Raw genomic sequence first — 24867 nt, forward strand, 5'->3', positions numbered from 1 at the left:
ATGAGTGAGGAGGGAGGGAGAGGCTCCGCGGCGGAGAGGAGGAGCCAAGACTGCTGGGGGTGGAGCTAGTCCTCCTCCGGCTCCCTGCGGGGACGTACTTTCTCTGCACGTGGAAATCTCCGTTATTTTCTAACACCCAAGACTGGGGTGATGAGAGTAGTAGGGTTAACGTCACTTCTGTCCCAGAGGATGTAAACTTTGTATGGCCCTCCTCACATGCTTTCCCCCGGCCGTCACTATTTGGTACGCTCCAACCTATGATCTGCTCTCGCCGCGGAGAAGGGAGCCGGTCAGCGAGCCTCTGTAGAATCGGGAGGGGCCTCCAACGCGCGCCACTTTTCGCCTCTTTTGGAACAGCGCCCGCGCACTGGGGTGGGGGGGGGGGGGGACGGCCTGTGTCTCTGCGCCTGCGCGGCGGGAAGTCTCAGTGGGTATAGCCAGCGCCGGGAGTCGAAGTTGCTCCTGCGTGGCAGAGACCTCGGGGGTTCGGTGGCTGCAGGCTGTGTAGCTAGCGGAGAGCGCGTGTGGGCGCCCGGCAATACTAGGCCTGGCCGGGGGTGTGTCTGTGGGCCGCCTTCCCTTCCCCGCCCCGTGAGCCTCTGTGACCACTCCTCTTTTCCAGAGTCTTTCCTCTCTTCCCGGCGCGGCCGCTGCCCCCAGCCCAGGCAGAATAATGGCGACAGCTGAGGGTGAGTAACAGGCATCCCCGGCAATCTGCCGGGGACTCCCTGCCCTCCGCGGGCTTCCCGTCCCCCTTCCCCCCACCCCGGGCTGGAGTGGGCGCACTCGCCGCCACCTGAGTGCCCAGCGGCCCTCCTGTCCTCCCGAGCTGTGCCTGGTCGCGCAGCCGCCCCTCTAGGCCGCTGGGCGGGCGAACACGTGGCCCGGGCCCGCCAACCGAGGCGTAGGAAACCCAGCGCTCCCCGACCTCGCCGAACTTTCTGAAATACTCGGAACTGGCTCCGGGTTGAGGAAAAGAACAAAGTAGGGGAAGAGAGGGATTACAAAGAAATGGACAGGGGTTGGAGAGGTGCCTGGAAATCATACTGGTAATCAGTAGTCACTGCAAAACAACCACAGGAACATATGTAGTGATTATTCAAAATCTTGCTTTTCCTGTGAAGTCAATAGCCTGCTCTTTCCAAAGTTAATATTTGAATCTACTGAAAAATTTACTTTTTGTGGTCCAGATTTTGTGTGTGTGTTTTTTAGTCTGTTGATATACCACGATGATTCAGAAGAGCTCCAAAAGCACCAGGCCAAAACTTGCCTGATTCACTTTACAGTTATCCTGTTTACATAATCTTTTTATCTACGAGTGATTAGGTCCTCAGAAAAGATCTCTTGTATGTGACATTTATGCTGATAAAACTTTTTTTGCCCTCCCCCCCACACTCAGTTTCTAAATTTATGGTGAACCAAATTGGCTGTGCTGGCTGGTCAGTACATTGTCTTCCACACAGAAAAATTGAATTTAGGGGAAAAAAATCATCGACTTAATCTAATATAGAAATCTGTCATTTTGCTAAAGTGCTTAAAAGCCACATGGTGGTTGTTAGGATAAAATCGAAACACAGTCAACATGATGTATGAGACCTGAGGGATGAATAGTGAAATGCAAGGAAAGGAAACACTGTTTGGGTCTAGGGAGAGCATGTCAAAAGCTTGGGAGTGGGATCTAGAAATTCAGTTATAGAAATTAAAGTTCTGGAAAGGGACTAGAGAAATCTGAAGTTGGAGCACTAAGCTGAGGCTCTAAATTGAGGAGCCTTTTAAACCTTGTCAGTGAACCAGGACATTACAATAGGATGGGAATTCATCCTCTAGGTACCCTGCAGCAGTAACTATTAAACTGAATTATAACTGGTTTGTTTCATGGTCACCTCCACTAACTGGTGATCTGACCACTGCTGAGTTCTGCCATTCTTTCCTACTCTGTAGCTGCTGCTCTCCCTCACTATGCGTGTACGTGTGCAGACACACACACACACAGCTCCAACCCTACTGAAGTCCTGCCATGGACTGTTAACCCATGGTCTTTTTTCCAGCACCACTACTAACCCCTTTCCCTTTTCTGACTAAATGTTTATCCTTGCCTTAGATCTCAAACTCAACCTTACTTTGTTCCAGACTTCCTGCTCTAGTGTCTAGACTAGGTTAGGTGGGCCTGCTGTGAACCTGTGATCCCACAAACTGTGTATTTCTCACATCATAATTAATATGATGTCCTGTTTAATTTCAGCTTCCTTTAGACTTGGTTGCTTGAGAGTAGGAACTCTGTCTTGTGTATTGGTATAGCCCTAGTGTACCTGGTACATGGGCACTAAAAAATGCCAATGCTGAGATTGAGTCTGTTCTAGGAGCGTGAGGAGTGATTTCTCCCCTTGGAAATGTTAAGTTTAAGGACTTAACATTTATCTTTGACCTTCATCTAAATCATTCTTTCTAATGACCAGACTCTACTTTTTTAGGTCTGTGACCTGCATTAAATTGGATTCCCTTGTCCTTATTCCTCACCATTTCCCACATTTGTTGGTGTGGAGAAAGTATTAACACTGGGGAGTAAGGAAGAAAGATTAATAGAGGTGCTTAGAAATGGGCTAACTTCAGTGGATGGGAGTGCCTCCCCTTGCACTTTAACTAAAAATCAAGAAACCCTTTTGGCTCAACTTAACGATTTTGCCTGTCATGCCAAGCGGAAGGCTCAGAAAATAAGCATTTTTTTTCCCCACTACAAGCTAGTTAATTGTATTGTAAATACATATGTGAAAATACTGTTAATGTAAAGTAGTTCTACTTCAGTTCTGCTATGAGAGAGGCAGGATTGATAGGGGGAAGAGTAAAGAATGTGTTATCAGAAGACATAGGATTTCGTCTGGCTCTGCCATTTCCTAACGGCATGACCTCTAGCTTTTTGATACTTAGTTTTCTAATCTGTATACAGCTGACCCTTGAACAACACGGATTTGAACTGCACGGGTCCACTTACCTAGGGACTTTTTTCCTTCGATTACTACCACACAGTACTGCAAATACATTTTCTTTAAGATTTTTTTTCTTTTCTCTAGTTTACTTTATTGTAAGAATATAGCATAAAATACATAGAACTTAGAAAATATGTGTTAATCAGCCATTTAATGTTATCAGCAGGGCTTCTGATCAATGGTAGGCTTTAAGTTTTGGGGGGAGTAAAAGTTCTGTTTAGATTTTCAACCCGAAGCCCCACATAATTCAGTTACATGCATAACTATGGCTTGTCACACAGTTACGTGAATCAAAGAGGATACCTATGAAAATAGTTTGTAGGGTATAAGGTTCTATGCAGATGAATGAATTTTTTGTTAAAATTATTCCTTAACCATTCTGTGTTCTCTGATCATTCTAGATAACTTAGTCTTCAATTAGGAAATTTTTTTCTGAATCTGATGTCTCCATTTTATCTCCACAGTACTGAATATTGGTAAGAAACTCTATGAGGGTAAAACAAAAGAAGTTTATGAATTGCCAGATAGTCCAGGAAAAGTCCTCCTGCAGTCCAAGGACCAGATAACAGCAGGAAATGCAGCCAGAAAGAATCACCTGGAAGGAAAAGCTGCAATCTCAAATAAAACTACCAGTTGTATTTTTCAGTTGTTAAAGGAAGCAGGTAAGTGGCTCTCCTGATAGCCTCCCCTTTCACATTCTCTCTCACACGCACATGTTGGTCCTTTCGTGGGGAAATGGTATTATTTGGGTTAACAACATGTTGACTACCAGTTATATTTTTCAGTTGTTACAGGAAAACAAGTAAGTGGCTCCCCGCACAATCTCCTCCCTTTTGAATGTTGCCCCCCCACACACACCCCCGATCTCTTTCATGGGGAGATGACATTATTTGGATTAAGAACATGTTGTTTGGCGATGTCTCAAAAAGTTACTTGAATCAAACCAGGAAGTCTTAAATTTCACTACAATATGTAATTTGGAATTAGTAAGCAGTATCCTTTAGTTAAGGAATCTTAACAGTTTGCTACAGTCTTTGTCTGGCATGCATATCGTCTCTTTAACTTTTCTCTCCTAGGAAGACATCCTGGGAGAGACTGATCTATGAAGGAGGCCTGTTCTGGTTTTAGGCAACTCCAATTGAGGAGTTGAAATTTGGTACCTGCAATTCTATACAGTTATTCTTTGCTCTTATCCTTGGAGATCAGACAGAATTTCAAATCCCTTTTCTACTTGAAAGCCCTGAAAAGTATTTGAAGATTGCTACCACACCTTCTCATTCTGCCCCAAGCGAGGGATTTGAACTCAATGAAAGATCTCCAGGGTTACCTCCTACTCTAAAACTGAAAGAAAACCATTTCCTATAGAGACATCTATTCAAAAAGACTAGATCAAAACATTCTGTGGAGGGCACTTGGAGTAAAGAAAGGGGAATTAAGATAATGGGCTTTTCTTCAGGGGTTCAGTCAATGCTGATTTGTCTGTAGTATATGAAATCTCGCTAATAAAAGATTTGAGCTCTTTTCTTCCAGTGTAAGAGGCCTCATTGCTTTGGACTGCTCAACCTTTGAAGCCTCTGGTTCCTTATCTATGTAATAAAAAAAAGCTTTGTTTTTTACTTTCCCAGTTCTAATTTTTATAATTTAATAATTTTGTCTCCTTTTACTATCCCTTTCATTTCTTAGAGCTTCCAGTAACTGTTAACAGGCGAACCCTGTTGTATTGCACTTTGCTTTATTTTGTTTCCTGGATATTGTTGGGGTTTGTTTGTTTATTTGTTTGTTTTTACAAATGGAAGGTTTGTGGCAGCCCTGCCCCTGCACTGAGCAAGTCTGTTGGCGCCATTTTTCCAACAGCATTTGTTCTCTTCATGTTGCTGCTACATTTTGGCAAATCTCTCAATATTTCCAACTTTCTCAGTATTTTGTTATGGTGAACTGTGATCAGTGATCACAACTTGCTAAAAAAGCTCAGATGATAGCATTTTTTAGCAATGAAGTATTTTTTAACTAACATATACGTTTTTTAGATAACATGCTATCAAACACTTAATAGGCCACAGTAGTGTATAAATATAACTTATATGTGCACTGGGAAACCAAAAAATTCATTTGATTTGCTTTATTGTGGTGGCATGGAGCCAAACCTGCAAGATCTTCAATGTATGTCCATAATCTCTTAAATTAATCTTCTAAATCCAAAGGGGAATTTAATACCTTTATTTCCAGATAGCATAGAGTTACCTGCCTTCCGCAAAATAACAAGGTAGTTCAGATTAAATCTATTCTGTCCATACAGAATGGGTTCTTGAATAGTTTTCTTCTTTCCTTGTTTTCTGTGGAACATTTTTAATGTAGTGTGGGGAGAAAAATGTTTGCCAGCCTAATTTGTCATCTACATCATAAATCCCTCTATACATGGAAAGTGTGTATGTTGTATAAATTTAAAGGACCACCCAAAGTTCCTAAATAATATGATTTTAGGATTTTTATTTAAAGGCTTCCTTGATAGGTGGTTTCTCAGTGTCTGAGTTGATTGCTACAGAGAGCATCAAACTAATTTTAGGTTCCTTTTGCAGTATGGATAAGTGGTCCATTTTTAACTTGCCAAGCTATCTCATTCTCCCTATACATGTTAAAATTTTAAAAAGTTGCTTAATACTATAATTGTTAATAAAAAAAAAAATTAGCTCCTGTGTTTCCATGGTGGTTATACATAGTTATGGAGATATATATATATATATAGGTATATATATATTCCTAAATAAACGGAAGATCAGTACAGGCCCAAGTTTGTATTTGCTTATTCAGTAAGGGAGTATTCACTGCACTTTGTGGCCTTAACAGAAAGTGAATTAAGGTGACCCAAATTGTCTCTGTCCAGGACTTTCCCAGTTTTAACTCTGAAAGTCCTGTGTCTGAGAAAGTTGGGAAAGTTTGTAATCCTAAATGAAGTACTCCCAACAATTATCTTTATAATCATTATTTTTTTTTAAGATTTTATTTATTTGACAGAGATCATAGTAGGCAGAGATGCAGGCAGAGAGAGAGAGAGGAGGAAGCAGGCTCCCTGCTAAGCAGAGAGCCTGATGCGGGACTCGATCCCAGGACCCTGAGATCATGACCTGAGCCGAAGGCAGAGGCTTAACCCACTGAGCCACCCAGGTGCCCCACCAACAATTATCTTTAAACTACTGTATTGGCACCGTTAACATAACTAAAAGTTCTTGGTTCACAGAAATGTTGAAAGATGTTCTTCAGGTTTTGGGGCGCCTGGGTGGCTCATTGGGTTAAAGCCTCTGCCTTCAGCTCAGGTCATGATCTCAGGGTTCTGGGATCAAGCCCCCGCATTGTCAGCAGGGAGCCTGCTTCCTCCCACCCCCGCCTGCCTCTCCGCCTACTTGTGATCTCTGTCAAATAAATAAATAAAAATCTTAAAAAAAAAAAAAAAAAGATATTCTTCAGGTTTTATACACTGAAATTAAGGAAAACCTAAGTTTTAAAAAATTCTTAGATTTGTTTTAGAGGACAGATTAGGGGTTCTGTTGCCTTATCTAATTTTTACTTGCTGATAGTTAAATAAATCCTATGCCTAGTTGACCACCAGTGGCGTATTTAAAATTGCTTTCTTTATAACCAAGGTTATGTATGTTCCTAATTAAGGTATTTCTAGAAGTTAGAATGGGAAGAGCACCAAATGAGATTTTGTAAAAAAAGATTCTGGTTTTCTCATTGTCAATCACAAGCAAACTGTAAAAATACTATACAAGCAATAGATAAAAGTGAAACTTTTTCCATGGAAATAATATACATGCTACACCTGAGTTATGAAATGAAATGTGTGGATTTAGTTTCAATACTTAACCTTATAAATTCTCAGTTCCCCCACAGAAACCTCCCATAATTATGTTTAGGTGTTAGTAGTGATAATGGGTGTAAGTCCTGCAGTTGTTAAACCATAGATGAGTAGCCAGGCAAGCTTAATACATGGGTGGGTGGCCCTAAGGATATGTGGGCTGATTTCCTGTCAGACACTGCCATTGTAATTCAGAGTATGAAGTGACATTTTCTTAATATATTATCTTTTTTTTTTTTTTAAGATTTATTTGACACAGAGAGACACAGCGAGAGAGGGAACACAAGTGGGGGAGTGGGAGAGAGAGAGGCAGGCTTCCCACAGAGCAGGATGCCCGATGTGGGGCTTGATCCCAGGACCCTGGGATCATGACCTGAGCCGAAGGCAGATGCTTAACGATTGAGCCACCCAGGCGCCCCTTTCTTAGTAATCTTACTAAGAGTCTTACATTCTGCAAACAGTGAGACATGGGGGAGAGTTCTTTTCCTCATGCCCCCCACCCAGTCATGAAATTTGTTAAGATGATTAGCATGTATATTAGAAACAATCATTGTATCATCTAAACTGAATCTTTTGGGGGGGGGTAGCAATTTTTTTTTTCCTGTACTAAATCATTACTGTAGATTGCTTCTGTGCTTTTGGTTCTCTCAGATGTGAGGAAGAGTTTTCCTCTGAGTAAAAGTAACTATTCTTTCTATTTGAACAGTAGATTTGGATACTAGTCTTTCAAGCTAGAGAAATGAGCATGTATATCTAAAGATTCACAGATCTTAAAAGGAAGAACTCTTAAAGTCAGGCATGTAGTTAACACCTGTAGTTCAGGACTGATTTAAATCATTTGCCTATCCATTAGCATGAGCTCAATCGTTCTTTAAGAGTTAAAATGACCATTTACTTACATTCTTACTCTCTTCCATAGTTCCTGTTCATGCAGCATATCACAATTCCCTGTTTCAATTGAATCTTACTGATGAAACCCAGAGAGAGTACAGAGAAAATGCAGGTTTTGAAACTGGTCCAGGCACCATTACTGATTGGCAACATGTCAGATTACTTAACTACTTTGAGCCCCTGTTTCTTTCACTGTAAAATGTAGTGATAGCTATCTGAAAAATTTTATGGTTAAATGAGATAACATAAAACACTTAGAATAGTGCAGGTCTTACATAAATGTAGATTCCCTTCATGTAGGGAAATACATATGTATGTTGTTATACGGCAGCACAGAGTAATCCTGTAGCATCTCTTGGAAACCGTTATGGGTTGACATTAATAATGCTCATCTTAAGCTGCAGTGTTAGGACCTGGAATACCCAGGAGTAGGATTGCTGGATTGTGTGGTTCATGATATAGCTATCCTTAGAGGTTATTTTCCAACATCCCCAAGTAAAATAGCTCCCATCACAAGCTAGCTTTTTATCTAGTTTTCTAGTAGCAGTTAGAGTAAAATAGAAGGGAAATGAAGAATAAGTGTTTTCTTTGCTCTTGGCCAAATTGGCCACTATGTTCTCGTTGCTAGCTGTTAAATACTTTTTTCCAGGGATTATTTTCTTCAAATATTAAGAAAAAAGTGTGATCCAAAATGCAGGGCTGTACCTGATTGTGATTAAATAGTTAGATTTTTTTTTTTAAGATTTTATTTATTTGTGAAGATCAAAGAGAGATCACAAGTAGGCAGAGAGGCAGGCAGAAAGAGAGGAGGAAGCAGGCTCCCCGCCAAGCAGAGAGCCCAATGCAGGGCTTGATCCCAGGGTCCTGGGATCATGACCTGAGCCAAAGGCAGAGGCTTTAACTCACTGAGCCACCCAGGTGCCCCAAGTAGATTGATATTTTATAAATAAGGCCCATATATATATGGGCCTTATTTAAAATATATATATATTTTTTAATGTATATATTTAAAATATATATAATATATATATATATGGGCCTTATTTAAAAGGCCCTTATTTAAGGCCCATATATATATGGGCCTTATTTATAAAATATATAATATATATTTTAAATATATATTATAAATATATAATATATATTATATATTTTAAATATATATTTTAAATATATATTATATTTTATAAATATATAAATATGTGAATATATAATATTTATATATATTTAATATATATATTTAATATATATATTTAATATATATTTATATATATTTAATAAAATATATAAATTTTATAAATAAGGCCCATTTAATACTGGACTGTCAATTATGAGAATCGTATAACCAAATCTGATTTAAAGGTAATTTAGTATCACTTAGGTGAGTTACATGCTTTATACAAAGTTGGGTGGCAGAGAAATTTCTCAAAAGCATTTTTGAATGTATGAATGAATGAATGGTAAAGACACTGGGACCCAGACCTTCTGATCCACTATATACTTTCCCATGCAACATTAAAATGAAATACTCTTGAATATTTTGAAGAGCAGTAAGAAAGCCATACTAATAATTTTCTTCTACTACTTTTAATAAAAGTTAATTTATTTTTGATAGTACCATTTAGGGATAACACATTTGGCTAGATAGGGTTTTGTTTCATTTTGTTTTTTGTAAACAGCTGTTTTATTATGCCTCAGATCTACCTTTTTTAATACAACTTTAATGCTTTTTTAAAAACTTTTTATCAATATGTAGGTATCAAAACTGCTTTCACCAGAAAATGTGGGGAGACAGCTTTCATTGCACCTAAGTGTGAAATGATTCCAATTGAATGGGTCTGTAGAAGAATAGCAACTGGTTCTTTTCTCAAAAGAAATCCTGGTGTCAAGGAGGGATATAAGTTCTACCCACCTAAAGTGGAGCTGTTTTTCAAGGTAATTATTCTGTGCTTGTGTGTCTTACTATAATATAGCAACAAACATAATTTCAAAGCCAAAAGATTTAAATGTTGTTAAAACTAAATAAAATCTTTTAAATTATCTTAAATTATTTAAATGAAATAAATAATTTTTTTAAAATATTAGTTATTAGGAAGAAAAGTAACAATTCAGAAACTTTTTAAATTTTTAAAGAGTTTGAAATAAAGGCAAATACAAGGGATCTTTTTATATTCAGATACAGAAAAACTATTACCAATATCTCTTAAAGCAAAAACGTAATGAAGTTGTAGGAATCAGTGATTATAAATTTGTATTGGTTTTCTTTATTGAAACTGCTTTTCGGGATGGCTGGGTGGCTCAGTCGGTTAAGTGTGTGCCTTCAGCTCAGGTCATGATCCCAAGTCCTGGGATCAAGTCCCGCATCCCACATCCAGTACTCCTTGCTCGGCGGGGAACCTGATTTGCCTTCTACCTGTTGCGCCCACTTGTGCTGTCTCTCTCTGTTGGACAAATCAATAAACAAACTCTTTAAAAACAACAACAACAAAAAATAAAACTGCCTTTCTCTTTCCCTCTTTGTTCATGCTGTTAAGAATAGTTCCAATGTCAGGAGTAATGTCTATATAGTATTTTTATTTTTTCTTTTTTTTTTTTTAAGATTTTATTTATTTATTGAGAGAGAAAGAGGGAGATGGTGAGTAAGCACACGGTGAGAGGAACAAAGAGGGAGGGAGAGTAAGGGAGAAAGAATCCTAAGCAGACTCCATACTGAGCAGAGAGCCGGACATGGGGCTCTATCACACGACCCTGAGCTCATGACCTGAGCTGGAGTCAAGTCTAGATGTTCAAACGACCAAGCCACTGAGGTGCACCTTGTGTAGCACTTTTTTCTTTTAAGACTTTATTTATTTGACAGAGTGCACAAACAGGGGGAGTGGCAGGCAGAGGGAGAGGGAGAAGCAGACTCCCTGCTGAGCAGGGAGCCCTATGCAGGGCTCAGTGCCAGCAGCCTGGGACCATGACCGAGCTAAAGTCAGATGCTCAATCAACTGAGCCACCCAGAGTTCCCTTGTGTAGCATTTTTAAAAAGGGAACTAAAATTGCCTCTCAGTCTTCTGGCCCAGATCAAGTATAATCAGTGAATTGTGTACCTTAAAATGTTTATCTTTTTTTTTTTTTTTTAAAGATTTTATTTATTTATTTGACAGAGAGAAATCACAAGTAGATGGAGAGGCAGGCAGAGAGAGAGAGAGAGGGAAGCAGGCTCCCTGCCGAGCAGAGAGCCCGATGCGGGACTCGATCCCAGGACCCTGAGATCATGACCTGAGCCAAAGGCAGCGGCTTAACCCACTGAGCCACCCAGGCGCCCCTAAAATGTTTATCTTATTGTTATAATACAGATCCAGAATTCATAAAAGAAAAATTTCATGTGAAATTGTAACACTACTTAGAATAAAATGGAAGTATTTTTTTCACTAATATCGTTATATAAAGTCTCTTAAATTATTAAATAATATCCTCAAGACTTATAGTCTTACATAAATTTTTTTATTAAAAATGAGGTGAAGAGCAGTGACTGCCTGGCTCATTCAGCAGAGTATGCAACTCCTGATCTCAGGATTGTGATCTCACCCTCTATACCCCACATTGGGTGTGGAGATTATTTAAAATCTTTTAAAAAGGGCGGGTGGCGCCTGGGTGGCTCACTGGGTTAAGCCTCTGCCTTCAGCTCAGGTCATGATCTCAGGGTCCTGGGATCAAGCAGTGTGCATCAGGCTCTCTGCTCAGCAGGGAGCCTGCTTCCCTCCCTCTGCCTGCCGCTCTGTCTGCCACTCTGCCTACTTGTGTGCGCATTCTATCAAATAAAATCTTAAAAGAAAGTTCAGGAGATTATGAAAACTGCATCCTGGAGAGATTTAGTGGACTAAAGTGTGCATTGGCCTTCTTACTATCTTTGTTGACTCAAAGAAAAAAATCACAAACTTCTCTTTAAATTAGTTTAGAGAGAGAGAGCAAATTCTTTCAAATACTTTATCAGCTGGAATAAGTTACCAAATATCTTTAAATTTTAAAGTAGCTATTAAAACTAGACAAACTTAAAAAAACTAGACAAATTAAAAATAATTAAATTATGAATTTAATTGTGAATTAAAGGGCATGTCAGAAATTAAGTCCTTAGAGAAAATAAATATTTCTGAGAAATTCACGGTCAAAGAAAAAAAGAACTTCATTTTATCTCAAAAATACAAAATTTCGCGGGGCACCTGGGTGGCTCAGTGGGTTAAGCCTCTGCCTTCGGCTCAGGTCATGATCCCAGGGTCCTGGGATCGAGCCCCGCATCGGAGTCTCTGCTCGGCGGGGAGCCTGCTTCCTCCTCTCTCTCTCCCTGCCTCTCTGACTACTTGTGATCTCTCTCTGTCAAATAAATAAATAAAATCTTTAAAAAAAAAAAAAATATACAAAATTTGGGGGGCTCCTGGGTGGCTCAGTTGTTAAGTGTCTGCCTTTGGCTCAGGTCATGATCCCGGGGTCCTGGGATCGAGCCCTGCGTTGGGCTCCCTATTCCATGAGAAGCCTGCTTCTGCCTCTCCCACTCCCTCTGCTTGTGTCCCCTCTCTTTGCTGTGTCTCTCTCTGTTAAATAAAAAAAATTTTAAAAAGTTCAAAATTTTTATATTTAAATTAATTGTACTCCTATACTTTATTTTCAGGATGATGCCAACAATGATCCACAGTGGTCTGAGGAACAGCTAATTGCTGCAAAATTTTGCTTTGCTGGACTTGTTATAGGCCAAACTGAAGTGGATATCATGAGTCATGCTACACAGGCTATTTTTGAAATATTGGAGAAATCCTGGTTGCCGCAGAACTGTACATTGGTTGATATGAAGGTACAAATAAAATACAGATTTGAGAGTAAAGATTATAACTGAAAAATGTCTTCAGTTGTAGAGTTTTGAAAACTTTTCTTTGGTGATATGCTATTTCTAGATTGAATTTGGTGTTGATATAACCACCAAAGAGATTGTTCTTGCTGATGTTATTGATAATGATTCCTGGAGACTCTGGCCATCAGGAGATCGAAGCCAACAGAAAGATAAACAGGTAATCCTTCAGGATTTTTTTTTAATCCTTTGCCTGATCAGGCAAGATAGGGGTGACTAGGAAGATGGGAGGAAAAGAAAAGGCAACTGTTATTCCATATGATAAGAACCAAGTTGATTGCTATTTACTTCTAAAGATAAATATCTCTTACATTTCCTATATCCTGAAAAAAAATAATAGGAATAATACTTTGCATTTACAGCACAGATAACTCATTTATTATGACTGTCACACAGAACAAATGTCATCCTTATTTGGACAATTAAAAATTAAGGTGCTAGAGGATGGGTCTTCATAATTACAAGAATAAGGGTCAATCTGGATCCAAGTGTTCTGGATATTACCAGGTTCCATTTCTGCTCTGTCCTATGAAAAATAAAATTAGGACAGTTGCTCTCTAAATACACAAGAATTGTCAGGGCAGTTAGTCCTAGTTACTAGTGTAGAAAACACTTAACCTTAAATGAAAATGCAGGTGTACTTCACTGTCAGAACTTCCTCTACTCTAATTCAGGAAATGAATTTATAGGTTCAGATCCATTTTCAGACATATTCCTTGCTATGCAGGCTTTTTGTAGTCTAACCAAAACTCAGAAATCAAATAAGTTCATTTAGCAAGAGTATTACCAGTAGGATATCTGTATTCTAAACTTTCTATCTTATTTTCTAGTCATATCGTGACCTAAAGGAAGTAACTCCCGAAGGGCTCCAGATGGTGAAGAAAAATTTTGAGTGGGTTGCAGAAAGAGTGGAGGTAAAACTTTTGTAGTAAACCCATGCTGTTCTGTGTTTTTCTCCAAGAAAATCTGCTTCAAAAAGGACAATAGGGACATCTGGGTGGCTCAGTCAGTTGAGCATCTGACTCTTGATTTCAGCCCGAGTCACGATCTCAGGATCTCAGGGTCATGGAGTCAAAACGTACATCAGGCTCTCTATTCAGCGCAGGGTCTGCTTCAGATTCTTTCTCCCTCCCCCGCTTGCATGTGCCCTCTAAATAAATAAATAAAATGTTTAAAAAAAAATAAAAATGAGAAGGCACAGTTATTTTTTTCCCCAGTTATTTCAGAGAGTGTGTGTGCGCACATGCGTCCATGTGCGTGGAGGAAGAACCAGAGGGAGAGAGATAATCGTGAAGCAGACGCCCCCCTGAGCAGAGGGCCTGATGTAGGGACCGTAAGATCATGACGTGAGCTAAAATGGAGTCATCCACTCAACCAGTGAAGACACCCAGGTGTCCTTTTCCCCAGTGGTTTAAAAAAAAAAAAAAAAAAGGAACACCCTTAAGAAATGTACCACCTGAACTATCCTCAGTGACATACTGAAACCGCCTGTTGTTAAACTGGTCAGTACACTCCCAGATTCTAATGGGGAGACCTAGAGTCCTTGTCTCCTCCCTGCCCCTTATATTTCCTGCCCACCTCTCCACTGCTGCTCAGCTACTCAGAGTTGTACTAGCATGGGCTCCATAAGTAGAGTTTCAGAATTAGAACTCCATGTGCCATTTAAATGTCACTTTTAAGATTTATGGTATGGTATTGTCAGGGTGCCCGGGTGGCTCAGTCATGACGTAAAGCATCCAACTCGATTTTTGCTCAGGTCATGAGGTCATGGTCCTGGGATCAAGCCCTGTTCAGGTTCTGCACTCAGCGGCGATTATGCTTGAGATTCCCTTTCCCTCTGCCCTTCCGCCTGCTCCCCTGCGTGTTCTCCCTCTCAAATAAATCTTTTAGATTTATAGTATTACTACTATAATTCCATGAAAATTGAATGGGATTTATGGTTATGCAAGGGTCATAGCCAGTTTTCAAGACCTCATTTCCTTGGAAACATGTATTTTCAATTCTAAGCAACTAACTTAAAGAAGGTTTATAATATGATCTCTTTATTTTGGCTGATTTTGCCTTAAAACCTCCATTAAACACAATGGACTAAAATCTTAGGATGAAATATTTTATATTATAGCTTCATGAGTATTAATTAGAAGGGTTGTGCATTTATCTTTCCTTTATATCATAATAATAAGTATAACTTACCTGATTAAAATTCTTATTACTCTTTAGGTCTTAATTATGAAGACTGCTTCCCTTTCCATAAAGAGGTTATTTTGAAAAATGAATTATCATTTTGTCCTTTTTGTCTCTGTCTTGACTTTGGACTATTAAGAAAGAAAATATTCTGTCCAGTTATAATTTTACTCTATTATAGCTCTGTAAACTAATTATTCTTATGGTACTCAATTCTGTATTTGACGATTTTTCCTGTTTTCTTTTGCATATCCATGTTTTTCTTTTCTAGTTGCTTCTGAAATCAGAAAGTCAGTGCAGAGTTGTAGTATTGATGGGCTCAATTTCTGATCTCAGTCACTGTGAAAAAATAAAGAAGGCTTGTGGAAATTTTGGCATTCCATGTGAACTTCGGGTAACGTCTGCCCATAAAGGGCCAGATGAAACTCTGAGGATTAAAGCAGAATATGAAGGTAAATATCACATAACTAGAGTATTTCAGGATTTGCCAAAAAATTTTATGTTTGGACTAATAATGCTGAAAAAGAATTTGCCACAGTTCCAAAGTTCATTATACTTGCTTCCAAAGAGTGTAAGATGCTCTAGGCACTTAGAATGCCTCAGGGAAAAAGAATTGAAAATGCAGCATGGGTACACATGAAAATAATGCAGTGTTGTGTGTTGATGGCATTCAAGTTTTTTAAAAAAATGTTAAGAATGAATAAACAAAAGAGTAGAGGCCCCCACCCGCCAAAAGAAAGTGAAACAGGGAAGGGAAATAAAGGCTAGAATGAGTCTTTATCTAATAAGAAGCCCCTGGAGTATTGTTTCTAATATGCTCCAACAGAAGATAGGCCCCACATCAATTTGGGAGGTCTGAGGTTGAAGCAGAGATCCTTTCAAGTATTTTTAGTGGTCAGCCTTTTCTAAGAGGTGGGTAGTTGAATGTGAAATTAAGGAATAATTTTAGAATTGGGTATTTAAAAGAAATGTCTTGATGGGATAGTATTGATCTAAAATAACAGAGTCCTGGGAACTACCAAATATTTCTCAACTGGGGAAAATGTTATCTGAGTTTTCTTTCTAAAGGTAATTGTTAATAGGAGCATAATTATTAAGGCTTTAGGCGGGGTGTTGAGGGGCTACGGAACTGGGATAAGTTCCTAGACCTGTTTGTTAAAGTTATGAAAGCCGGAAAAGTGCAAATACATAAAATATCCAGAAAAGTGCAAATACATAAAATACTGGATTCCAGGTTAGAAATCTCTATGGTAAGAAACAAAGGAATAACTTAAAAATTTACCAAAGAATGAAATGTTTAAGAGATGTGTTAGAAAACATATTGAAGGGTCTTAAATATTTAGGTACTATATTATTGAATTGACCTTTCTTCATTGATAATGTGCCCCTGAACCTCTAGTCTCCATTAACAAGGTCTCCCTGTACCCTGTGGGTTGAAGGACCCCAGGACAGACACTGGTTCAAGTAGTGTCATTCTTTGTTTCAGTGAGCCTAAGCACATCCTTTTAAGTAGGGCCTTTGTGCCATTCCCTCACTAATACTCTTGTGTCCTCTATTTATACTATAGGTCTCAAACATGGCCAAACTTATTTTTGCTACTTTGTTACTTAAGATACAATAAGTGGTGAAGTGAAATATATATTGAATATATATGCAATAATTGTGTCTTATTTATGCTTTTTCTGGAGACTACTAATAAAGGAACTGAAGGAGTTAAGACACATAGGCATTTTGTTTTAACCTATCTTAAAATCTACCTTCAATTCAATTATAAATGTGTTCTTTCCCTAGGGGATGGCATTCCTACTGTATTTGTGGCAGTGGCAGGCAGAAGCAATGGTTTAGGACCAGTGATGTCTGGTAACACCGCATACCCAGTTATCAGCTGCCCTCCACTTACTCCAGACTGGGGAGCTCAGGATGTGTGGTCTTCTCTTCGACTACCCAGTGGTAAGATACATGAATTTTATTTTATTCTATTTTTTTAAAGATTTTTATTTATTTGAGAGAGAGAGCATATAAGCTGGGGCCGGGGAGGGTCAGAGGGAGAGGGAGAAGCAGACTCCCTACTGAGCAGGAAGCCCAATGCAGGGCTCAATCCCAGGACCCTGAGATCATGACCTGAGCCAAACGCAGACCCTTAACCAGCGAGCCACCCAGGTGCCCCAGGATACATGAATTTTTAAAAATTGTTTATTAAAGGGGCACCTGAGTGGCTCAGTTGGTTTAACATCCAACTCTTGATTTCGGCTAAAGTCATGATCTCAAGGTTGTAGATCAGACTCCATATTGGGCTCCGTGAAGAACGTAGAGCCTGCTTGGGATTCTCTTTCTCCCTTGCTTCTCCTCCCGCACCCCCCGCCCACACACAGGCTGGCTTTCTCTCTTCCAAAAAAAAAAACTTGTTTATTGAAAAATTTCAAACATGCACAATAGTAGAAAGAGTAGCATGAAATCTTATGTACCTGTTATTCAGCTTCAACATTTAATATCTTATTATATCTGTAGCCCTTTCTGCTGGATTATTTTCAAGCACACAGCATTTTACACTTAAATATGCTTATCTAAGCAATAAGAACTCTAGGTTTTATTATTTTATATTATTTTTTAAAGATTTTATTTATTTTTTGAGAGAGAGCACACAAGGAGGTAGAGCGGCAGGCAGAGCAGGCAGAGGGAGAAGCAGGCTCCCTGCTGAATAAGGAGCCCTATATGGGGCTTGATCCCAGGATCCCTGGATCATGACCTCAGCCCAAGGCAGACACTTAACAGACTGAACCACCCAGGAGTGCCATAACTTTAGTTTTTAAATCATAATCATGGGGGCACCTGGGTGGCTCAGTTGGTTAAGCGGCTGCCTTTGGCTCATGGCTCAGGTCATGATCCCCGGGTCCTGGGATTGCCGCCGCCCCCGCCCCCCCCCCCCCCGCCTGCTTCTCCCTCTCACTCTGCTGTTCCCCCGACTTGTGTTCTCTCACTTATGCTCTCATTCATTGTCTCTCAAATAAACTCTATAAAAAGAAATCATAATCAGGATAGCATAATCACACTTAAGAAAAATTAATGGTAATTTTTTTTTAAATCATCTAATTTTCAGTCCGTGATAAACTGCTGGTGAAATCTGTAGATAAATCAAGTCCAGATTTGGGGCTCCCCTCCCAAGAATACATCATTCATGGTTTTGAGTTTTTTAAAATAAATGTTATTATGTTATTTCTGTAAAGGAAATGAAACTTTATTTCTATAAATTAGGGGACAGAATAAATAACATACAAAGAAATCTTCTCAATTGAGCATTATCTCATAGAATAACAGTATTGTGGTAGGCACATTGTAGTCCAAGATAATTATCTGATCATCCAGTCCTGAAAATACATGTTGTTTCAGTTAGAGTTGATTGCTTCTTAAATGCCAAGCTTTTTTATTTTATTGTAAATCTGCTCTTGGGATGTGTCAAAATGTTAAGAACTTGAGCCTTCCCGTCTGTTCAAGTATGGACTGGCTTCTCTCTAGGCCTGCTGTACTGTCATTATCTCAGAATTTCTCTTAACCATCATCCTGGACATCCATTTTGCCCTTCTCTAGTTTTAGATCTCCTGTTTCCTAGGTCCCATGTCTTCACCTTTCTTTGTTTACTCCTTAATTTGTTGGAGAGCATTCTTAGTGAACTTCCTGAGGAAGGGCTACAGATGGTAAACTTTTTGAGACCTCACACATCTAAAACATTTCCATCGTAGCCTCACACTCAGTAATTTGGGAATGGAATTCTAGATTGAAAATTACTTTCCTTCAGAAATGCATCTTAAAAAAAAAAAAAAAAAAGAAATGCATCTTGAAGGCATTACTCTATTGTCTTCCAACTTCCAGAGTTACTGAAAACTGCAGTGCCTTTTTACCATTCTGATCCTAGGTCATTTGTGAATTTTGTTTTTTTCTGGAAACTTCTAGGATCTTTCTCTACCCGTGTTTCTTAAATTTCACAGAGATGTGTCTTGATGATTATTTTCATCTTGGGCTTTCGGTGGGCTGGTTAAACCTGGAACTCTAATTCTTTAGTCCTGAGAAACTTTCTTCAGTTACTTAATACTTTCCTTCCTCCTCCACTTTCTTTTCTCATTTTTTGGATTTACTATTAAAAGTAGGAGCTTTGGGGCACCTGGGTGGCTCAGTGGGTTAAGCCTCTGCCTTCAGCTCAGATCATGATCTCAGGATCCTGGGATCGAGCCCCACATCAGGCTCTCTGCTCGGCAGGGTGCCTGCTTCCCTCTCTCTCTCTGCCTACTTATGATCTCTCTCTGTCAAATAAATAAATAAAATCTTTAAAAAAAATAAAAATAGGAGCTTTGTGTTTCTCTTTTCTCTTTCTCATTGCTATACTCTGGAACATTTCTCCAACCCTTCTATTGAGTTTTTCATTCCAGTTATGGCATATTGAACTTTTTTTTTTTTTTTTTAAGATTTTATTTATTTATTTGACAGAGAGATCACAAGTCGGCGGAGAGTCAGGCAGAGAGAGAGAGAGAGAAGCAGGCTCCCGCTGAGCAAAGAGCCCGATGCAGGGCTCGATCCCAGGACACTGAGATCATGACCTGAGCCGAAGGCAGCGGCTTAATCCACTGAGCCACCCAGGCGCCCCGCATATTGAACTTTTAAGAGCTCTTTTTTGTCTTCTGTGGTCTTCCCACCACCCCCCATCCTTTTCTTGTTTAATCTTTGCAATAATATCTTTTATCTCTCTGAAATTATTATAGTTTTTCTTTCATATTAGCTCCTTTTCTCACCTGTCTGGTGTCTGGTAATCCTTGGCTGTCTGTTCTTATGAGTGAGGCACTATAAAAAACCATTTGCAAGGTCTGTGTAAGGGGATGGGACTTGTCAGAAGGGGGTGACTCAGTTGCCTAAGTATTAGACTCTTGGTTTTGGCCTGGGTCAAGATCTCAGGATGGTGGGTTTGAGTCCCTTGTAAGGTTCTGTGCCCAGTAGGGAGTCTGCTTGAGATTCTCTCTCTCTGACCCCTTCCTCTCTAATATGCCCCTCTCTCTCTAAAAAAAAAATGAATCTTTACCCCCCCCACCAAAAAAAAGCTCCACTGTTGGGTGATCTGGTAGAGTCGGTCTTTGAATAACCCCTTACATGAATTCATTTGATCTTTTCTCATGTGTGACTAGAATTATCCAGAGAATCTTTCTAGTCTCAGTCTCCTGACTGAGAAATAAACCTGACTGCCAGCATTCTGGAATCTGGTAATCTTAATACTTGTGTAAACTTCACCTCCTGTTTTCATTGCGGCATTGCTTGTCTCAGCTATGCCTTGTACCCTCCAGTCCAGAGAAGTCTGGACTAAAACCTCTTTTTCCCTTCATCAGAATTTATGACTCTGCTATGGTGCAGAAGGGGCAATTCCTCAGGTACAGAGAGTGGAGCAGGAGATTTGATAGCCTAACTGCTTCTTGACTTTAAAACCAGTCCCTCCCCCCTTTTTTAGCTGCATTTTCACCCCCATGTCTCCCTTCAAAAGTATAGGGGAGGGGTGCCTGGGTGGCTCAGGGGTTAAAGCCTCTGCCTTTGGCTCAGGTCATGATCTCAGGGTCCTGGGATCGAGCCCCACATCGGGCTCTCTGCTCAGCGGGGAGCCTGCTTCCTCCTCTCTCTCTGCCTGCCTCTGCCTACTTGTGATCTCTGTCTGTTCAAATAAATAAATAAAATCTTTTTTTTTTTTTTTAAAGATTTTATTTATTTATTTGACAGAGAGAAATCACAAGTAGATGAAAAGGCAGGCAGAGAGAGAGAGAGGGAAGCAGGCTCCCTGCCGAGCAGAGAGCCCGATGCGGGACTCGATCCCAGGACCCTGAGATCATGACCTGAGCCGAAGGCAGCGGCTTAATCCCCTGAGCCACCCAGGCGCCCCAATAAATAAAATCTTTAAAAAAAAAAAAAAGTACAAGGGCCACGGATTGCCCAAACCTTTACATGGATTTTTTTTTAAGATTTTATTTATTTATTTGTCAGAGAGAGAGAGGGAGAGAGAGAGAGAGAGGCAGACAGAGCAGCAGGCAGAGGGAGAGGCAGGCTTCCTCCCAAGCTAGGAGCCCGATGTGGGACTAGATCCCAGGACACTGGGATCATGACCTGAGCCGAAGGCAGCTGCTTAACTAACCGAGCCACCCAGGTGTCCCTTTACATGGATTTTTTAACGTTGGTCACATTGCTTCTCCTGCTTCCAGTTTAGGATAAAATTTTCTTGGTCTACTTAGTTACCACTCCATTTCCTTTTCGGCTGACAAAAAGTAATCACTGTTCTCTCTTTGTTCTTACGTGTTTGTGTCTATTTTCTTTATTCCATTTACTCCTGTTTTTGTTTTTATTTTTTAAAGCTTTGGCAGATATCTTTAACTCAAGTATAGAAAAAAATAGGATACCATAATAAAAATATATTTTACAGCTGAGCATATTTGATTTGTACTCAGTATACGTCCTGAACAAACGTAACATTCAGCTACTTAATGCTATCTTTATATAGTTTCAGGGATACACCTTGTGATTAATCCATCTTTAACTGGATCTTTAGCTGGATATCTGATTGTATCAACTTCTCTAGTTAAAAATTTATTATGGCTATAAACGAAAGTATAAATTTATGCCACAGGAATAGTATAGGTATTATCAGTGGAGTTTAGAAAAGGGAGAATGTGATGCGGAAAAATTTGGCAGTTTTTATCTAGTACTGTCCAAGGAGAGAGAGGGAACCTGGGAGATTTGTACATTCCAATCACTAGAATTGGGGATAATCTTTTGAGGAAAAGTTTTATAGTGGCCTTTATAAAGTCCTGAAAACTCTGTCTTTTTTTTATGGCATGCTCACTAGATAACCTAATTTTTTGCTAATTAAGCTTTCCTGATGTTAGAAGGGGAATCCTGAGCAGTGTAGGCACAGGTATTTCAGTTACTAGATAGAACCCTGTACCTAGAATATTACTGCTAACAGTTGACATCAGCTGTTTCATTCATCAAGTACTTACCATGCATAAGGCACTGCTCCAAGTACTTTATCTATATTAACTTGTTGAATACTCCCATCTTAATAGATAAGGACACTAAGTTAACATTAAGTACCTTGACCAATATCACACAGTATGTGAGGGAGCTACATAAATTGATTTATTAATATAAACTAGTAAATTTGCCTTGTGATATATACTTGATTCTTACTGGAGGTAGTGGGAATCAAAGAGCCTGGTGAATTCCAAGAACATTGGGGAAATGGGTCTTTTGGATCTGTAAGCTAGGAGTACTTCACTCAAGTGACACAGGTATAATAGTACCAGTCTATAATAGAAAGTCTGCCTGAGTAAATGTGTGGCCCCCAAGGAAGTTACTTTCTTAGGTGCTATTAATATTGAATTTACTTAGAACCTGATATTTTGTAAAATTACTCTTTGCTTTTAACTTTTTTACTGCTTAAAGATGTTAGAATAGTTAAAGTGCAAAGACAAAAGTAGTGGCTAGAAAATTATAAAAAAAAAAAAAAATACATACCTCAAGTTTATCCAAGAATAGGTGCTTCTGTCTACTTGATCCTTGTTTTATTTCTATTGCCTTTCATTAATGATTTAAAGGTTTTACAGTATATGAAAAGAACTTCAAAAAAGCTGAATTTCTTTGCAGATCAATTCAGTGCAAAAAAGTGATAGGTGGGGTGCCTGGGTGGCTCCGGTTATGATCCCAGGGTCCTGGCATCGGGCCCCACATAGGGCTCCCTGCTTGACAAATCTGCTCCTCTCTCTCCCTCTGCATGCTGCTCCCCCTGCTATGCGTGCTTGCTCGCGTGCGCTGTCAAATAAATAAAATTTTTTAAAAAAAAAGTGATAGCTGTATATAAGATACGGGTTCGTGGTAGAGAAATATTACTTAATGCTCTTAATAATCACTTTACCACTCCAGTAGTAGAGATGGAACTCCTTTTGCAGATCCTACTTTAGACAAGGATGATACAGTAGCTTTTTATTATCAGCAGGACTTTTCTGAGCATAAAATAGTTTACTGGGGCCCCTGGCTGGCTCAGGTGGTAGAGTATGGGACCCTTGATCTGAGGGCCCCATGTTGGGTGTAGAGATTTTTTTTTTTTTTAAGTTTACTTAAAAAAGTTTACTAAGTGCTCTTTTCATTATTAATTAACAGGTTAAAATTCTGTCTTTTCCTTTCTGAACCAATAGGTCTTGGCTGTTCAACCATACTTTCTCCAGAAGGATCAGCTCAGTTTGCTGCTCAGATATTTGGATTAAACAACCATTTGGTATGGGCTAAGCTGCGAGCAAGTATATTGAACACATGGATTTCCTTGAAGCAGGCTGACAAGAAAATCCGAGAGGGCAATTTGTAAAACATCATTGCTTCTTTTTTTTTTTAAGAAAAACTTTACATTTCTTGTTTAGTTTCAGAAAAAGATCAAGGTGAAAGTTTTTAAATCAAAACAATAAAATTTACTAGTGAATAAGTGATTCTCTAGATTGATGGATCAGTAGACTCCATGGACATATTAATATTTCTTTATAGGAAGTGAAATTACTGTAAGGACACTTTTTAAATCTCTTAGCTACTGTATGGTCACAAGTAGTTAACCAATACATTTCTTAATTGCTAATAATGTCCTATTATAGAGCTCTAAACTACTATTTGACCATCTGTATCTCAACCCGTAAGTTTTAAAAAGTTAAAATGTTTGTATCTTAGAGAGATAAGAGCAATATAGTCCTCTTTTACATTATGATCTTTACAAAATCCTAAGGGTGTGGTGTTTTATTTGCAGTCTGTATCTCAAAATAGATGTGTATTTATCCCCACCTATAGACCAAGATGCTGTTTTGTTCTGCATTTATTTGTTTGTTTAGAGTTGATATGGGTGTTGGGAGTAGGGAGGACACATGAAATAAGATGAAGGGATACTGTGGAAACCATAAATAGGGGCCTTTTCCGAGAGCTTCTCTGATGGATGTCAGGGCAATTTCCCACGGAGAAAAAAAAAGGTAGAGTCATCTTTGTCATTCCAGATGAAAGAATTGGTAAATCTTACTTAGCTATAATGGGTACCTCTGTGGATCATAAAATTCTTTTAATTCTGATAATACATGTTTTAGCAAAACTAACAATCCTCAGCCTACCACAATTTTCCAAAATTGGAATCTCCTAGTTGATAACCATACTAGTTTCTTTCTTATAACAGCATAAGTGTGGGCAGGGTACCCAGTAAGATTTACCTCTAAAAGCGATTGTTACCAAGAGGTGTTAATAGTTCATCATCAATCTATAAATCATGTTTGGAAATCACTGAGGACTTTTTTTATAGATCACTAAACTTTAATCTGAATGTCTATGAACCCCTTAAACTACCATGTAGAATTTTATGTATGTGTTCGCTTTTGTGGAAAGGGGGCAATCATGGTCTTTATCCAAGGGATTAAAAATGTTAAGAATCTCTGCTGTAGGGATGCCTGGGTGGTTCATTTGATTAAGTGTCTGCCTTCAGCTCAGGCAGTGATCCCAGCGTCCTGGTATTGAGTCCTGTATCAGGCTCCTTGCTCAGCAGGGAAACTGCTTTTCCCTCGGCCTGCTGCTCCCCCTGCTTGTGCTCACTCTGCCTCTTTTTCTCTGACAAATAATAAAATCTTAAAAAAAAACAAAAACAAAAACCACTGTGGTTGTGTGAGAAAAAATCTCTGCTGATGAAATTTTGACAAGATCCTTGCCACTGTCTTACACTGTCCACAACTTTTCACCTTCCTCTGAACTGTTAACAAGCTACTACCTCTTTTATTACTTCTTTTACCTCATCTCATGGGGCTGGATATGATTGTTCTAACCATTTGTTTCTTGGACTAGACACCAAGATATTCCAGTCCTAATACTGGTATTTTTCTTATATTATCCTTTCCCTTTAAGTACTGATGTTTCTTCTGTTGAGTCTCTACATTACTTAGAAGTAATCGTTGGAGTAACTCCTTCAGCTAAAACTAGCATTACTGACTCCTGAGTCTGTGTTTGTAGACTGGTATTTTGAACTGTACATTTCTCTCTCT

The 24867-nt window shown here is 39.1% G+C and overlaps 1 protein-coding gene across 3 annotated transcripts; it reads left to right on the top strand.

Moving 5' to 3' along the window:
• Positions 1-83: 83 nt before the first annotated feature.
• Positions 84-23892, top strand: PAICS (phosphoribosylaminoimidazole carboxylase and phosphoribosylaminoimidazolesuccinocarboxamide synthase). 3 transcript variants are annotated; one of them, XM_032334385.1, is made up of 10 exons: positions 84-289; positions 623-689; positions 3449-3646; positions 9482-9660; positions 12377-12556; positions 12657-12770; positions 13441-13524; positions 15066-15246; positions 16586-16744; positions 23008-23892. In XM_032334385.1, exons 1-10 carry the CDS (start codon positions 203-205, stop codon positions 23172-23174), a joined length of 1416 nt encoding a protein of 471 aa, XP_032190276.1. In that variant the 5' UTR covers positions 84-202; the 3' UTR covers positions 23175-23892. The 3 variants fall into 3 exon arrangements, with proteins under 3 accessions (XP_032190276.1, XP_032190277.1, XP_032190279.1); XM_032334386.1 differs by having other exon boundaries at positions 89-243; XM_032334388.1 differs by having other exon boundaries at positions 286-372.
• Positions 23893-24867: the final 975 nt, after the last annotated feature.

The sequence above is a fragment of the Mustela erminea genome, chromosome 2, assembly GCF_009829155.1.
Source record: "Mustela erminea isolate mMusErm1 chromosome 2, mMusErm1.Pri, whole genome shotgun sequence".
Taxonomy (NCBI): domain Eukaryota; kingdom Metazoa; phylum Chordata; class Mammalia; order Carnivora; family Mustelidae; genus Mustela; species Mustela erminea.

Coding starts and splice junctions, on each gene's coding strand:
- PAICS (XM_032334385.1), top strand. CDS start 203: ATGGCCCTCCTCACATGCTTTCCCCCGGCCGTCACTATTTGGTACGCT. Junction 3,647..9,481: donor TCAGTTGTTAAAGGAAGCAG/GTAAGTGGCTCT, acceptor ATCAATATGTAG/GTATCAAAACTGCTTTCACC. Junction 15,247..16,585: donor GATTAAAGCAGAATATGAAG/GTAAATATCACA, acceptor TTCTTTCCCTAG/GGGATGGCATTCCTACTGTA.